This window comes from Agelaius phoeniceus, chromosome 6 (genome assembly GCF_051311805.1).
Source record: "Agelaius phoeniceus isolate bAgePho1 chromosome 6, bAgePho1.hap1, whole genome shotgun sequence".
NCBI lineage: Eukaryota > Metazoa > Chordata > Aves > Passeriformes > Icteridae > Agelaius > Agelaius phoeniceus.
Genome location: NC_135270.1, coordinates 9,724,143 through 9,741,218, shown reverse-complemented (window position 1 = coordinate 9,741,218; position 17,076 = coordinate 9,724,143). Strand labels below are relative to the sequence as shown.

Genomic DNA, 17,076 nt, shown 5'->3' with positions numbered 1-17,076 from the left:
TTTGATCTCAGAACCTGGATGGTGACATTCCCACCCTAGAAGTGTCCTGACTTGCTCAGTTGGCATCTCCATGCCACCTGCTTGTGGGTTTGTATGGCAGAAGGCACTCCAAGAGGGAACAAATACCCTGAGCACCAGTGGCTCTGGAAAAAAGACACATAAAGCATCTGTATGGTCAACAAATAGTTATGATTTTATTGAGTGGTAGAATACACAAGGAAAAAAATTGTTCTTTTTGAGTTACTGGATTTTTTTTTCAAAGAATTAAAAATAACCAGGAGCTGTCCTATAGGAATGTGGGTTTGTTGTTTTAACATTGGAAATGTTAGGGCTTTGTTAGGAAGGCTTTCTTGGGAAAGCATCTCCTGAGGAAAAGGATGTCTTTGCCCTAATGAAGACCTCAAATCCAGCCAGAAAGCTCAGCCCCTGCAGCAGGGAACAATGGTGCCTGGACATGGGTCCTGACAAGCCTCCCAAGCCCTATTTCAGTGAGCAGCTGGGAGCTAGACTCCTCAAATCCATGCTTGGAGGGAAAACTCCAAGGAAGTCCCCTAATTCCCCCTGTGCCTCTGCCTGGGAGCTGGGGGCAGTGAGTCCCTGCTCCAGAGCTGTGGGAGGGGAGGCTCAGTGTGAGATCCAGCTCACTCCGAGGTGCCTGTGGCTGTCACCAGTCCCTGCCCCGCCCTCTGAGCCCCAGCTCTGCCCTGTCCTGCCCTGTGTCTCCAGCACAGCCCTCCAGGCAGATTCCAGCCATGCTGGGAGATCATGGGACACGTGATCCCAAATTGCTCCTCCTTCATCTCTCAGTAATTTTCCTCCAACTCTCATGCATCCCTCCCCAACCCCTGACCTTCCCCAACTTCTCCCATCTCTCATTCTCTTCCCAAAACACACCCAGAGGCTTCTCTTTGCTGCAGTTTGTGCTTTTCTCTGGCATCCTCAATCATCCTGGTCCTCCAGCTCCTACTCCAGTCCCCCACAGTGAGTGGAGAGAACAAATCCAGTCCTTCCCTGGCTGTTGTTTGGTTCTCTGCCCTGAAACCAGCTCTGTGTTTCCAGCTCCCCACTGCCATGTGTGTAGCTGGGTTCAATAAACCTTGGCAGGCTCCCAGCACCTCTTACTGGCTTAGGGGTTGGGTTTTTTTTAATGTTTGTGTCTCATTACAGTGCAAATGAATGATCTTTATCAAGAGAGACAGTGAACAAGATTTCACCTCATTATTTTCAGAGAAACTGATTAGTTAACTGGTTAGTCCTCAGAAAGCTGGGCAAAGCTGTGCTGAAAATTCTCTGTTTCAGTAATTTTGATGGCAGATTTTAACCTGCTTATTTCTCACTCATTGCTGCCTTGTTGGAGACAAAGCTCATGGGAAGTTTATATCCATCTACATTTCCAGTCTTACTGAAACTTCTGGAATATCTCCAGATAAACCTCATTTTACTTGGAGAACAATAATAACAAAGCAGATTGATCCAGACTTTCAGGGCTCTTTGACCTGCTCCAGTTAAAGAGGGGAGAGCTTGTAGAATCCTGGAATGGTTTGGGTTGGAAGGGGCAATAAAAGATCATCCAATTCCACCCTCCTGCCATGGACACCTTTCCTAGACCAGGTTGCTCCAAACCTCATCCAACCTGGCCTGTAACACTTGCAGGGATGGGGTGTCAAAAAGGAATCAAGGCACGTAGAAAACAGCTCAAATTCCAAGAGAGAAAGCTGGGATTTTTTGGAAGGAGAAGAAAAAGTTATATGAGCCAGAGAGGCTTTGCCTGAAAAAATAATAAGTTTTTTTGGGGAAAGAAATGCCCATTTGCCTAACAACTGCTATTTCCCCAAGATCAACCCAAAGAGCTTCCCAAGACGAAAGTGAGAAGAGAAGAAGGGGCAGGGCTAAGGAGGAAAATATTTGCTCTGGAAATAATACAAAAAACCCCAAGGGCTGTCAGAAGAAGAAGCTGGATATTTAAAAGTTTGTACTGCTGATGCCACTGTGCTCGTGGTCATCCTTGCTGGAGCACAGTGAGGTACATTCAAGGAAGGGATGTACAAATTAAGGCAGTCCTGATGAGGTTAGCCAAATTCCAGGAGAGCTCCTTACTACCTGCTTGGGAAATCACAGCATCCAGAAGGATGTTACTTGTGTAGCTTTTCACCCTAAACATTCCTGGTGGCACTTGGGTGAGCAAGAGCCCCAGAACAAGCCCTTTCCAAACCATAAACATTGCTTGATGAAGTTGCAAGATGCTGAATTCCCCACTGTAAGCAAAGATAAAATCTCATTTTATTCTCCAAAGAGGGTGGGGAAGGAATACATTATTTATTTTTTTTTTTGCAATGCTGGCCGCAGTCCCAGAGTCATCTCTATTCATGATGAAGCACCTTGCTGATTCTGTGGGATGCTGCTAGGATTCAAAGATTTGACAGAGAGGATCCAGTTTCAGAGCTGAGGGAAGTAATGAGGCGTGCAAATTAACCAGAGTCTCCCTCCTGGTGTTTCCAGGGAGCACTGAGGCAGATGCTGGAGCTGGAGGCTGCTTTTGGAACCATGGCCCTTTGTCCTAAACCAAATATCTCTTCTGTTGTGTTGCAGCTGAACCTGAACCCTTGGATTTATTTGGGGTCAGGTCACCTGTTCCAGAAGCACCTGGAAGCTGTCCAACCATATCGCCTGATAAGCCATTAGTGAATTTTGGTAATTAGGTGGTGGGCAGAAAATGGAGTTTTAGACAGCTTGTAAGAGGTTCTCCAAAGGTCTCTGATCAGCTGCGCAGCCTGGGCAGGGCTGATTCCAGCTGGGATTTGAGCAGCTCCTCCTTTTGCAGGGAGAACTTTTCTTCAAGGGAAGGGTGAACAGTGCCATGGCTCCTGGCCTCGGGCAGGCAGGAGGAGGCTCGGTGCCATGCCAGGCATGTGCAGACAGGCAGAACTCTGGGTTTCTGCAGGGCAGGATGGTGAAAAGGCCGTTTGTGGTTCCCCTGGAGCACTGAGGAGCAATTAGCACGTTTTGCTTGTTTGATTGTTTTGGTCTTTTGTGTGATTTACTGACGATTCGCTGTGCCAGACCTGCTGCTCATTAAAGAGAAAACAGACCCTCTCCTAAAGGAGACGTTTTGCTGTTTAAACCCAGAAATCTTCTATAGACCCCTGAGAAGAGGGGCTGATCCTAAAAACACGGCTATGTTAACCCTGCTGTGGTTAGGGGTTAGCTGTGCAGGGCCAGGGTCACAGCTTGCACTAAAGGGATGCTACGGTTAGAGAAGGGGAGGAGGCTGGAAAAGGAGGGAGCTGGGCTCTGGACAGGGCTGGAAGCAGCTGCCAGGCCCGTGGCATGTGATTCCTCTTCCACACAAACATGGGAAAGAGACATGAGCTGACTGGGGTGTCCTTGGATCACAAACACTCACTGAGGCTTAAAACCTCTTAGGTGTGAATCAGGGTTTGTGTGGTTTAGGCAGAATGAGAACAAATCTTGTGAAAAAAAGGTCAAGGTCAGATATTAATGCCCCTTTTTTAAACATTTGCACAGCTGGCCTTGCTTTCCACCCTCTGGAGCACATTTTAAATCTGTCTGGATTGAACAGGGCCTGCACCAGAAGCAGCTGGCAAGGCAGGAAACTCCCCTCCAACCCTGGATTTAGACTGAGATCTGAGAGTAAAAGACACAAGCGTGAATTCCCCCCCACGTCCCCCCCATCCCTCCCGGTCACTCACACCTCCCCAGAAAGATTCACGATCACTTATGGAGATAAGCATCCAGCCAGAGATCTCCAGATTTCTTGAGGGACCTACGGGAAGAAAAGGAAGAGTTTGGGAATCTTGCTTCTGTCGTGGTTTTCCTGCAATGAAGGCTGTTACTGAATTTAACATCAATCACAGGATCACACTCACAGAACCCACCCTCTGTCAGTGTGAAGCCATTCCCCCTGCTCCTGTCACTCCAGACCTATGTCCAAAGTCCCTCTCCAGCTCCTTTGGAGCCCTTTTAGGCACTGGAAGGGGCTGTAAGTTCTCCTGGGAGCCTCCAGGCTTCACTCCGCTGTGCCTTGGTGCTGTGTGGCCCTGTCCTAACTGGATTTGGGGACAAAAGCAGGTTTGGAACCAGCTCTCCTGCCCACTGTGGCCACCCCACTTCAATCTGCCCATGCTCAGAGTGCTTTGTGCAGGAGGTGCCTGGACTGCAGAGCTTTCTCATGTTCCCTGCCATGAATTATTCCCCTCAGAGGAACTGAGACAGCAGCATCAACACCGAGGCTGCTGACAAGGGACTATTAGATCCTCTCCAGCTCTCCCTGTAGGGAATTGCCTGTTGCTGCTGGCAGAGCTCTCAGGGGACACAGCAGAGGCTGTAACCTGACCAGTTTCCCTTTGATTCATCTCACTTTGCAGCAGGAGATCTGCTGGCAACTCCCAAAAGCAGGAGCCATCAGCTGTCAGAACAGGGTGGTATAAAAATCAGAATCATTAGAGATGGAAAAGCCCTCTAAGATCGACCCCAGCACTGCTGAGCCCCCGTGTCCCTAAATGCCACAATCAGGTTTGTACCTGTCTAAAGGTCAAGTGTTTGGTACTTTGACAGCAACAACACAAATTTCTGAAGGGTCTGCCATGTCCTGGATCCTCTGTGCTAGAAAATATCAGGTGTCCCAGGAAAAATGAGCTGCAAGTGGGCTCAGGAGGGCCTTACCCAACGATGTCTACGAACGCTTTCCCGAGAGGCTTCTCCTCATAGTGGACTCCATACTTGGCACATAAAGACTTCACCAAAGGCTTCACCTTCCAGAAATTGTGCCGTGGCATTGTTGGAAACAGGCTGGAGAGGAGAGAGAGAAAACAAAGCTGAGAAAACTCTGGAGACAAGCGACAAGGGCTGGGCATTAGGATCTGCATCCTCAGGGGCTCATTGTTGGTGCCTCCTCCTCAAACTGCACAAAGGAAGGGAGGCACAGAGACACCTCTGCTTTACGCTCCTCTGTCTCAAGGAGGTGGTGAAAACTGATTTTCCTGTCCTGTCTTAAAGCAAAGCCGTGCTCAGGACACACTGAAAGCCAGTTTGTGCAAGAAACTGCAATGGGAGGGCAGTGGGAGTGAGGGAACAGCCTCAGAGATGGCTAACCATTCCTCTGGGAATAATTGTTTCTTGCTGAACTGAATTCCCAGTGACCTGCTTTTCCACCTGTGGAAACAGGTGAAGAAGGATTTTGAGGGTACCTTCCCCTATACTCTTCCATGGAGATTTCCTAAGCTGGCTCCCAAACCAGCCAGCCTCACCCTAAAAGCCATTTCTTTTACATTTGCTGTTGCCATTGGCAACAGACTGTCCATATGGCCCTGTTTTCCATATTTTTTCTGGAATCTGCTACCCAGCATCCTACACAGTCCCACACTCTATAAAACACTGGAATGCTTTAGGGAAGGGGAGTTTTCTGAGGTGGATGCTTGGGATTTGAGCCCACAGCCTTTGCAACTGGTAGGTGCATAACAACAACTCCTAATTAAACCCTAAATTAAGGCTGTGAGAGTGAAAGCTTTGAAGCAAGAGAGAAAAATGTCATGGCTGTAAGAGAAGCACACTATCATGGAATGGTCTGGATGGGATCTTTAAGTTCATTCAGTTTCTGCCCTGCCATGGCATGGTCACCTTCCACTAATGCAGTTTGCTCCAAGCCTCATCCAGCCTGAGCTTGAGCGCTTCCAGGGGTGGAGCAGCCACATCTTCCATGCCTGTGTAGTCTGGGACTCTGTTTCCTGGGCATACAATCCTTCCCCAGCCCATAATACCCTCCCCTGGGCTGGGACAAGCTGGCAGTGCCATCCTGATCCCGGCTCTGTACTCACTGGTGCTCGATCTGGAAGTTCAGGTGCCCGGTGAACCAGTCGTTGAAAAAGGACTGCTCAATGTTGCAGGTTGCTGCCATCTGCCAGGGAGAGAGAGAGAGAGCTGTGAGGGTTAGGGATGGCTCATCCCAAAATCAGGGTGAAATTCCTCTTCCCTGAGCTCTGGGAGAGCAGAGCCTGCCATGGCCGAGTGCAGCAAGGGGAGTTTTAATCCTTCCTCAGGGCCTCAGGTAATTAAACTCTCACTGGTGGTGAAGTGATGTAGCAGCCCAAGCCCAGATTCCTAAATCTCAGCCTCTCCCATTGGAGATCAGAAGGTTGACAGCAGTATCAAGGTGGAAAACAGGAGGAACGTGGACACAAAGCTTCCCCATCCCTATGTAGTTATTGTTACTCAGTTTGCTTTAAGTGTAATATTCTGAGAGTATTTCTTAGGTATTCTTGCCATTAGTGATCATAAAATTTGATATTTTTTCTTAATATTCTTAAAATTCAACCAAATTTTTAATAGGGTTCCTCTCTCACACATTTTACTTGGATTTGCAGGGAGATAGAACTGCCAAAATATCAAGAATATGGTTCTAGGTTAAAGAAGAGGAAAAGGAGAACTCAATCACTCATCTTCCAGAGCAAAGGGACAAAGGCGGGCTCCAAAATGAAGAGTCAGCATATTTTCCTCAGCTGTTTTATTGCTGGGATCTACAGGCCTGGCCAAAACATACAGGAATGTTTTTTGGATTTGCAGTCACATCCAGCTTCACTCACCATAGGAGCAGGTAACCTTTTGATTGTCAAAGTAATTGCAGAACTTTGGAATTCCATGTCTTTCCCCAGCACTGCTGGCTCTGGGAAGAACATCTTTATGGGAAAAGTAATGGACAGGACAACTCTAGTCCAAGTAAGACGTGGTGGTAACACTGGGGGTGGTGGTAACTCTCATACTCTTTGAGTAAATCCCATTTTGGGGTGAGTTAGGGGTGGTTTTCTCCCCTCCCAGTTACCTGGGAGCTCAGCCAGTCTCTGTGCTTCTCAGAATCAATTTCCATTGGAATGTGATTCATCTGGGTGACCCACACAAACCAGTGACTCTCCAGAAACCTGCAAAACCAGGAAAAATCACAAGAATTTCTACCAGACATGGGGACATCAGGTAATTAAAGTAGGGTTTGCAGGGGGCAGCAGAGACTTGGATGGATGTTGACAATGAATTGCCTGGAATCATCTTTGTTCCAGGCTTGTTTTCTGCAAAAGCAGATGACCCAATTTTGCAATTTCACTTTTTTTTCCTTGCACTTTGAGTTTCTTCAAGTATTTTGGGAATAATGGGCTGGTTGTGATAAGTTTTCCAGCTTGATTTCAGACTTGGAGCGTGCACAGAATTATCTCCACAGTCTGCTGGGAAGAGGGTGGGATGAGGCACTCTGGGAGGGTCCAGCCATGGCCAAAGTGGGGTGAGCAGTGTGTGGGAACAGGGAATGAGGAATGGCAGGGGAATCCTGGCAGGACCATCACGGGGCAGGGGAAGGTGCAGGGAGAGTGCCAGAGGAGCTGGAACTTGGAGATGCTGACAGGGAAGTGAAGCAGTGGGACACAGCAGAGCTGAGGCCAGGCTCAAACAGCACTGGAGGGATGGGAGAGCAGCAGGGATGCCCTGGATGCCCCACCTGACAAACGTGAGGAGACACAGGGATCCCAGGACGCCGTAGAACGGGATGTAGGTGATGAAGTAGCGCAGGTAGTAGCTGATGGCCCAGGCCAGGTCCTGGGGGACAGAGAAAACATCAGGCATCACTTTCCCCACCTTGGATAATGTGTCCTTGCTGGTGATGTTTGGAACATTGGGTAATTCCTGCCTGCCCCCTGGCCTCCCTCTCTGCTCCAGTTTCCAGCCAGACCCCGTAAGGATGGAGGGAATGTTTCACTCACCGCCCAGAACCTGCGCTTGATCATGGTCGAGATGATTTGGATTTGGAAATACACAGGGATGAGCAGAGGTGGGAAGACTGCAAGGCAAAGGGAAATGGTTTGGCCATCAGAGGGGTGGGGAGGTGTGTGACATGAGGGACTGCTTCCATGGAACTGGGAACATGCAGCTCTTCCATGGAGCCTCTCACATGGAGGTTATTCCCAGCCTCAGCTGTTTTACATTCCCTTGCTCTACGGGGCAATGTTCCAGGTGTTCGGATATCCCTGAGCTGATTTTGGGACCTGCACAGGGTCCTGAGGAAGGTTGGGATGAGTTGGGATTTGAGGAGTTGCTCTGCTCACACAGTGAGGGCTGGAAATGACAAGTGGCATTCCAGGAAAAGGGAAGAGAGGAGGGTGGATACTCACTGAGGAAGAAGTATTCGTGCTGGTGGTTGTAAGGCAGGTACTTCAGCTTCTTCTTGCCATACTGCAGGACACAAAGAGACAGCTCAGCCTGGGATTGGGACATTCCCAGGTAAAAGCAGATTCTCTGCAATAATTCTTAATTTATTGACCAGAGAATTTTGACTGAATTCCCACAAGCGGGTAAGAAGAGATTCGAAGTGATTAAATGTCCTAACTTTGTCTTTTGTGTTAGGTGTAAGCTCAATTTTTAAAGATAGTTTCTATTTACTTGATGGAATTTTGATGCACTTCACCTTCTGCCATCCCTGTATCTCTGAGAAGAGCTGCCAGCACCTCCATCTTTACTAATATGAATGTGATAGGCATAATGTCTGATTTTTTGGAAGGGAAGGCTTGTAAAACCAAAAAATCAGGCACATTATTCCCTCTGGGCTGAGCTCTGCAAGGCTGTGTGCTTGGCATCATTTGGAAAAGGATTTTTATACCAATGTGAGAATATTGGGATAGACTGATAATATAATAATATCTGATAATATCAGATATTTTGAGGCAGAAATCAATTTTTTCCTTGTTATCACAAATGTTTAGGTTTTCCTTTAAGTAATAGAACCATGGTCTGCTTTCTCAATAATACAAAATCTGACTGAGAAACCATTTTTAATGTTGTATTTCCCTGTGTTGTCTTTGCTGCTTGTCCCTTTTCTTGGGGCTTTGTTTTTAAAACTAGAAATCCTTGTTCCACTGTGAAAAACACCATGATTTAAGTGCTTTGGGTAGTTTTTTATAAACAGGCAGTAAATATTTTGGCTCTGGACGGGTAGATAGAACTAAAATTAAAATCACTTGATGTTGGAAGATATTTGCTATGGAAATGGAAGGTCAGATTTGAAATGCTCCTGCTGGAATACTGAGGAACACTGTATTCCCCCCTCACGTTGGTACTTCAAGCCAGCAGCATGAAGGGGCCTTTAGTGGCTTTTTGCTTTCTCTCCAGCCCCATCTGCATTATTTTTCCCGAGGTAACCCAAGACACTTTCTCCTGTGGTCAGCACAGGAAATGGATTGGGAATTAGTAGTCAATGCTGCTCCTCAGCCCAAGGGTTGGCTCAAAACTGCTGTCAGACCACGTAGCCAGACAAAATCCCTGGATTAAGCATTTCCTTTCTAGCATTCCTGGAAGTCCTGCCGGCGTAAGTCATGTCTAACAGTGGGAGCCAACTCCTGGATTTGCGCAACCACTCTCCGGGCCCTCTCGGACAGTAGTTTTCCATGTTTTCCCCACTCTTCCTTACCTCAACGGGCTGTGTGTCTCCCAGGACAAAAATGTGCAGCATGTTCACATCTGGGTCCTTCTTGAAGATGTTGGGCTTGGCGTGGTGCTGGAAGTGGCGGTGGTTCCACCAGTTTGCAGAGGCACCCTGGGCAAGGAGAATGAGGGGTTTTCATCCATGGAGAGCTGCTCCCAAGGTGGGGTTACCCAATCTTTTTTAGGAACTAAAGTGGTGCAAGTCAAATTATGGCCAAAGTGGGATTTGCTTTGGAAAGAACAGTGAGCAGGGAGTGGTGGAGTTGTTGGTTGCTATGAGACTGCTGCTTGCAGAGGGATCCCTAAGGATCATCCATATTGAAAGAACACAGAATAAACACACTCTGAGCGAGTTACAAATCACTGTGTCTTCCCAGAAAATCCTGAAATGGCTTGAGTTGGAAGGGACTTTAAAGCTCATCCAGTCCCAACCCCCTGCCATGAGAAGGGACACCTTCCTCTAGCCCAGGCTGCCCCATGGGCAAGTTGTGTCACCAACTTTTTTTGTGCCTCTGCTCACTCTGGGAAGGTTGAGAGCCTCCCTTTCCTACTCCGCCACAGCCAAAGTGATGCATTCCCAGAATTCCCTGGCTCCATAATTCCCTTTACCTTCAGGTGCCCAATGACAAACTTGTGGACGATGTGGTTCCAGGAAGACTTCTTGAAGACAGAGAGGTGTCCAAAATCATGTTGCAGCCACCCTGCCTGGGCCTGGGATAGGGAGAAATCAAATAGTTAAGAAGCTATTGGGAATCAGAGCTAAACAAGAAAGAAATGGAGATGGAGGGCACATTGGCAGTGTGAGGAAGATCTCTCTTTGTCACCTGGGAAGTTGTAAGGATGCAGGCAAGGATGAGGGTTGTGATCCAGCCGGTCCCAAAGTAGGAAATCATGAGCCAAGCCAAAACTTCCATGACAATGATGTGGCCCAGGTAACAGGAGAAGAACAAGGGGCTGGCTCGGAACAGGTTCATGTCCTCCGCTGTCTTCCGCAGGGTCCGGAAATCTTCCACCAGCTGGGACTGTAACAGGACAGGCAGGAGCAGGGTGAGGCTTGGGAGTGAGCCTGACTGAGTTGGGGGATGGATGGAGGAAGGATGAGCTCCATGCCAAGGACCCTGGCTCTAAATTCCAGCTTTTTGCCCTGTATTCCTATGAATAAACATCCTGGCTGGTCTGAGCCCACATCCTGACCTTTTGGACCTGGAGCCAGGAGAGTGAGTAATCCAAGCTCTGTTGAGTGTCGCATCACCTGATGGCTCTTGTCTGAATGAGCTTCCTAAGCACTAAGGAGAAGCTGGAGCAAGAGGGAATTCAGTGCTATTGTGCCTAATTCCAGAGCTCTGATAATGAGCACCCACTATCACCCGTCATCCATTCAATCCGTAGGCCAGCTCCTGTGCAGCCATCCATGAGGGGCATTCCTGGGTCACTGGGGGCCAGCATTGTCCCCTCTATTGTGAGTGACACAGATATAGCACAATCATGGCCAGCTACAAACAACGGGGCAGGATTGAGTTTCCTGGGCAGAGCCAGTTGTGCCACGCTCTGGGCCTGAATAATGGATGAGCAGGGATACAGAGCTGCCCTGAGGATGGGCAGTGGCTGCTGCTCCTTAGCAAGGCCACCAAAATGGGACATCTGGGGGCTTGTGTTTTGGAGCTTGGCCACCAGCAAAGGGGCAGCAAGAAGGGAAATGTGCACCAGTCACCAGGGCTGGTGCACGTTTCCCATTCCACATGTCTCAGTTCCCATTTCCCTTTGGGATGGGCTCAGTCCAGCCTGGGTGCCTGGAATGGGCTTCCAGAAACTGGCTGTTGGTGGCTCTGTGGGAAAGAAAATATTTGTACAGCCAAAAGTGTCACCCCCTTTCCACACATACTTGAATCCATGATAGGATGAAAATACTCTACATGGAGATGTTCAGTCACTGAGAACTCCTTTCCCTCTCTGGAGAGCATCCCAAGAGGGAAAGAATGGTGGGAATAGGCAGCCTGAACCCCAGCTGAGGAATAAATACTCACATTTTTGTCTCGGTCTTGGCTGGGCTCCCCTGGAGCGAGTTCTCCAATAAGCAACGGCTTGAGAAACTTCTGCACCAAGGTGGGATTGATGTGGAAGGCCTGGAATGCATCCTGGAGTGGAAAGAGGAGGAACTGTGTGGGATCCAGGAGTAAGATGTGCTTCCTATTCACTGTGTCATTCCCACCCACCTCCAGCAGTTGTTGAACCAGTGGAAAAGGGGGCCAGGTGACTTCCAGCTCTGGGATCACTTTTTGGGACATTAATTCCACTGATTTAATTTGCTGTGCTGAGAATGGTGAGACCTGGGATGGCATCCAGCCATATGGTGAAAGGCACCTCGAGAAATTCTTTCTAAGCAACTAAATACTTAAATCCTGTTAATTCCCTTAGAAGGTAGGCAGAGGGGAATTTGTGCAAATCCCTTCTAGGATATAAATACCCTTGGAAAGTCTGCTCCTGGAGGCAAGTCAGGAGAGGGGCTGACTGGTGACTGAAGCTGGATGTGACTGCAAACACAAAAGATATTCCTGGGTGTTTTGGCCAGGCCTGGAGATCCCAGCTGTAAAACACCTGAGGAAAAACTGGTGACTTTTCAGAAGAATAATGCCTTGTTTGTGGAGTCCTTTTGATCCTGGCATTCACAAGTTTATCTGGCTCTTCTTTTTCTCTGTTCCTTCCCCTTTCCACATATTTCTGTCCACCTGTATCCCACAGGTGCCTGATGCTTATAGTGAGATCTTGGCCAGATCCTTTCACATGGCACAGCTGGAATTTTAACCCCAAGGACAGCAGCAGGGACAGAAAGCTGACCCAGATCAGAAACCCTCACTCTGTCCTTGCCCTTTCCTCACTGCACAGAACTGGAGTCAGCTCTTGGAATTCACCTGGGAGAACAGGAAAGATTGGTTCCATGAAGTGCTAAGAGAGTATGGAAAAAAAAAATCGTTAAAAACAGGAGTGAGGGGAACTGTGCTCCAGCCTTTCCACCTTTGTCCCATTGCCTAACAATTGTAGTGACCAACTAATATTTCCCTCCTGGCTCTAAAGACAAAGGGCAGACTGGAAAGTGCTCCCCATGTCCAGCTGACCCTTCTGGGAGCTGCCCTCCATCTGCAGTTCAAAAATGCCAGGCAACAACCTCAGGCCCAAAGTCCTCCAAAATCAATTGAAACTTGTCACCTGGGAAGTTGACCCAGAAATGGGTCACTGAAATGTTGACTCTGATTCCCTGTTTCTCTCTCTGGAACAATTTGTAGAAGATGTAAAAGAGGAAGGAAAAGCAGAATGAGGGGAGAAGTAGACTGTGTCTACTGCAAGGCTCTGCAGTTTTGGGTGAAAACAAAAAAAAAAGGGGAAGAAAGAGAAAGAGAGAGGGTGACACATAAAATAATACTGAATCAACATTTTTTAATGCTTCTTAACTGCTGGGAATAAAAAAGTCTTTGGAGGTCTGATTGGGTGCTTACTGCCTGGAGATCCTGCAAATGATGGAAGGATTGGATTTTTGTTATGTTTATCTGATTAAGCTCCTGTACTAATAGGTCCCAAATTTAAGAGAGTTCCTGAATTTTAGAATTGTTCTCAGTTCTGTACTGCAGGAGATAAAAAGCTTAAGGGAAAAGAGAGTCCCTGGGAAATGCTGTGTGATATTGGCACTTGACCTCCCAACTTTGTGATCTACTGACCAAATAAACCGAAGTGTTTTATGGGATATGGGAGTTATTCCAGCTGCTTTTGGTGAGAAAAAAAGCTTTGTGTAATTGAGATATGAGCTGTACTTGAGCATTGGGAGTGCTTACAGCAGTCAGCACAAGGATTTCCTTTTACATCCCTGAACACTTCTGGGACAGAGACACTGCAGAGTGTCCCTGCCTTTGTGTTCTGTGCATGAGGTGACACTATAACGGGTTGGCCCAGACTCAGATGCTGTGTTTAAAAAAATAAGAGACCCATGGAATGGTTTGAGTTGAAAGGGACTTCAAAAATCATCCCACTTCACTCCCCTGCCATGGGCAAGGACACCTTCCATAGACCAGGTTGCTCCAAACCCCATCCAGCTTGGCCTTGGACACTTGAAGGGATGGGGCAGCCACAGCTTCTTTAGACAACCTGTGCCAGGGCCTCAGCATCCTCACAGGGAAGGATTTCCTCCTAAAATCCAGTCTAAACCCACAGAGGGTTCTCCCCCTGAATGAGAGAGGGTTTTCTGGCTGTAAATGGTTGTTCACCACAGGGAAGCTGCAAAACTGATGCCAATCCTGGTTTAGTGCTCGGAGTGGTGATTTAACAATTTCAGAGCATTTTTAAGGCCATGCCTTCATGGAGTGTGGGATGCAGTGTAGTCTGGGGAGGTGGGAGGAGAACCAGCAATCTTGGAACCACCAACCTGTGTTTCAGCCTCCCTTTCAAGGATTCTGCAGTAACAGATGCTTTTTGGTTGCTAATGGAGATACTGGAGTTAAATTCTTGGGGATAGGAGTCAAACTCCTCCTGTTTCAGCAGCTCTGTGTTTAAGCAGTTGAAAGCAAAACCTGGCCCATCTTTCTGAGGGAGAAAGCTATTCATTCAGAGGATTTACTGCAAAGGGATAGAAGGGCCAAAATGCAGCTCAGTGCTTCAAGGAAAAGAATGGAAAATACCCACTGGACACAGGGAAATAGGGGCTGATGGAAAGGGAAGGTTCTGCCAAAAAATTTTGTCGCACATGGAGCCTCCTCCTTGCCAAGGTGTCAGGAGCTGTGGGAGACCAGCAGTTCCTGTTCCTGCTTGGTCTCTGCATGTTTTGGGAAGAGCTCTGAGGCTGCTTGGATTTCATTAACACGCCCTGAAGGGAGAACATGCTCTCTGGATGCACTTCTGAGGAAGGTGGTTTTGAGGGGAACCCCAGACAACAAACAATTTATTTCTAATTTGTTCCTGTTTCAAGGTTGGGGGTTTTTTTTGTTGTTGTTTGGTTTCTTATCTTTGACTGAAACCTGAGAGGTGGCTGAACCCAGCGAAGGAGCAGCTGGAGCAGCAGCAAATGGTTTGGTGGTTTGGTTTTTTTTTTCCCTCTTTTCTGTAGCAACCTGTAACCAAATTCTCCAGAGAATTTTCTCCTGGGGAAAAATGCTAAAAAGCTCCTTGTTTTAAAGCCTCCTCACAGAAGCAACTTTGAGACACAGCCTGGCCTCTGTTTAACCCTCCCTGTGCTTGGCTGTGTGACTCTGCATGTCACAAGCTGCCCCCTGGAAAAGGGGACATTTGGGACACTTTACTCCTGAATTCAGGGCTCGAGGCACGGCACAAGCAGGAGACAAAGGCAAACCAGCAGGATTTAAGCAGAGCAATCCCTACCAGCCCATCGCGGGGGGGATCTGCATCCACTTGAACCGAGCTGGGAGCAGCGAAAGGGCTGAGCCGGGTGTCCAGCAGGTGTTGGGGAGATGGGGACAGGGGACAGCAGGAGCTGGCTCCCCTCGGGGAGGGAAGGAGCTGTCAGAGGATGCTGCTGGAGCCGGGAGAGCCGCGGGGGTCGGTCCTTACCGTGGCATCTTCGCCGGCGCAGTGGCTGATGACTCGCTGGCCCCCCGGGTGCCTGTTTGCCCACTTGGTGACATTATAAACCTTTCGCTCTATCACCAGCCACTTGTCCGTCCTCAGGTTGTGCTTCTGGATCTCCTCCCAGGTGTAGAAGCGGATCTGCGCCGCCGGCTCCCCCGAGTCCCCCCCTTGCTCACCCCCTTTCCCCATGGGGCCGCTCGATTCTTTGTCTTCTTGACCAGAGGGGGAGAGGTGGGGGGAGAGCCCGTCCCTGCGCCTCTCGGGGATGTGCCGGAGGGGGAGAGCTTTCCTGGCGGGATTGAACTCAGCTGATCCCCTGCTCCCTCCCTTCGCCTTCGCTCATGTCCTCCCTTCCCTTTGTTTCTCGCTTCTCTCCGCCTGCTCGGAAGTGCCCCCTAGGCTGGCTGTCCCCGCACTGATGCACTTTATCCTCGCACATAGCCCTGTGTTTTGAGGGAAGCTCGGCCCCTTCCACCCACACGCCCCCTCGCACCCCCCTCTCGGGCATCCCTCCCCGGGCATTCTCCTCCCTCGGCATCCCCTCCCTCTCCCGGCATCATCCTTTCTCCCAGACATTCTCCTCCCTCCCGGCATCGCCCCCCTCCCCAAACTCAGCATCCTCCTCCTCCTCCTCCTCCTCCCCTGCCCGCTCGCCGCCCCCCTCTCCCTGGCATCCCCCCCGCTCCGCTCCGCCCGGTGCCGGGGCTCTCCCGGCGGGATCAGCCGAGCCCCAGCGCCAATCCCGGCTGTCCCGCCGCCCTCCCGCTCCCGCCCATTGGCCCGGCCCGATCTTTCGAAGCGGCTGCCGGCCGGGACCGCCGGGGGACGGGAGCCCCTCGCCTCCTCCTCCTCCACCTCCCGCTCCCAGCTTCGTGTCCTCGAGATTTTTTGGCTCGTGATGTAAAGAGCTGCACCCGCCGGTTTTTTTCCTTTTCCCGCGTTATTTTTCTTGCCCTTCCCCTTCTTTTTCCCCCCTTCCTTTTCCCTGTTTTCTTTTTTTCCCCCTTCATTTTCTTTTCTGCCCTCTCCTCCTTCCTCCCTTTTCTCCCCCTCCCCTTCCTCACCTTTCCCACTTCCCTCCTTTCCCCTCTTTTTCCTCCCTTTATCCCCCTTTTCCTCCTTCTCCTCTTTCCCCCTTTTCCTACCTTTCCCCCTTTTTCCCGTTTCTCTTTCTTCCCTTTTTCTCCCTTTCGTCATCTCTTTCCCCTTTTCTTCCCTCTTGCCCCCTTTTCCCTACCTTCTCCTCTTCTCTCCTTCTCTCCTTCCTGCCTTTTCTCTTTCCACTCCTTTTCCCTCTTTTTTCCCTTCACCCCTCTTCCTGCTTCCCCTCTTTCCACCCTTTTCTCCTCCTTCCCCTCTCCTTTTACTATTTTTTACCATTTTTAATCTTTTAAAAACCTTTTTAACTATTTTTACTCTTTTTTTACTTTTTTTCCTTTCCCCCTTCTTTTTCATACTTTTTTTCCTGCTTTTTCCTCCTTTTTCTGCCTTTTCCCCCCCCCAGACTTCTCACCCCACTATTCACTGCTGAGCTCAGAAAGGAGCTATTGCTGTTCTGCCCGAAATCTGCATTGTTTTGCTCTGTTTTTGCCGGGCTGCCACTGGTGGCTGCCGGATTTCACAGCTTTGCTGTGGCACAGGCAGAGCTGGTTGAGCTCTGCTGCCCCAGGCCATGCTTTTATTAACAGGTGGGATAATGGCATCTTTGCCATCTTTTCCTTGCCGTGGGGCACTCTATTGTACACAATTCCTGGTTAGGTTATGCAAGATGTGGTGTGGCAAGGAAAAAAACAACACAGACCTCTTTCCCTGAGGCTTTGCCTACCTCTTACAGGACGTGTGGCCACTTTCCAGGGCCAGGCAGGTGTGATCCCCAGCTTTCCTGGCAATAGGAATCTTTTCCTGTGATTATTTTGCATGAATAAGTGGGAGGATCATTAATCCTTTCTGTAGAGGCAGAAAAGGGCCTAAGCAGGGGAAGGAACCCAGAGGGTTAATCATAGAATCACAGAAGGATTTGGGTGGGAAAGGACC

General features: G+C 49.1%; 2 protein-coding genes across 9 annotated transcripts in view; one reads left to right on the top strand and one right to left on the bottom strand.

Moving 5' to 3' along the window:
• RAB3IL1 (RAB3A interacting protein like 1) overlaps positions 1 to 13,210 on the top strand; it is a 36,016-nt gene extending 22,806 nt beyond the window's left edge. For 7 of the 8 annotated variants that reach the window (XM_077179621.1, XM_077179611.1, XM_077179615.1 and 4 more), the window contains one exon: positions 6,381 to 13,210. The gene's annotated coding sequence lies outside the window, so the exon portion shown is untranslated. Of the gene's footprint in view, positions 1 to 11; positions 292 to 6,380 lie in introns of those variants that run through there. The other variant, XM_077179612.1, reaches the window with a different exon arrangement.
• Positions 171 to 15,491, bottom strand: LOC129122146 (acyl-CoA 6-desaturase-like). Its single transcript, XM_054635758.2, has 12 exons — positions 15,025 to 15,491; positions 11,499 to 11,609; positions 10,299 to 10,496; positions 10,084 to 10,185; positions 9,461 to 9,586; positions 8,169 to 8,229; positions 7,761 to 7,837; positions 7,499 to 7,596; positions 6,836 to 6,932; positions 5,835 to 5,914; positions 4,684 to 4,809; positions 171 to 3,784 (listed from the first exon to the last, which is right to left on the bottom strand). Exons 1-12 carry the CDS (start codon positions 15,229 to 15,231, stop codon positions 3,733 to 3,735), a joined length of 1,335 nt encoding a protein of 444 aa, XP_054491733.1. The 5' UTR covers positions 15,232 to 15,491; the 3' UTR covers positions 171 to 3,732.
• Positions 15,492 to 17,076: the final 1,585 nt, after the last annotated feature.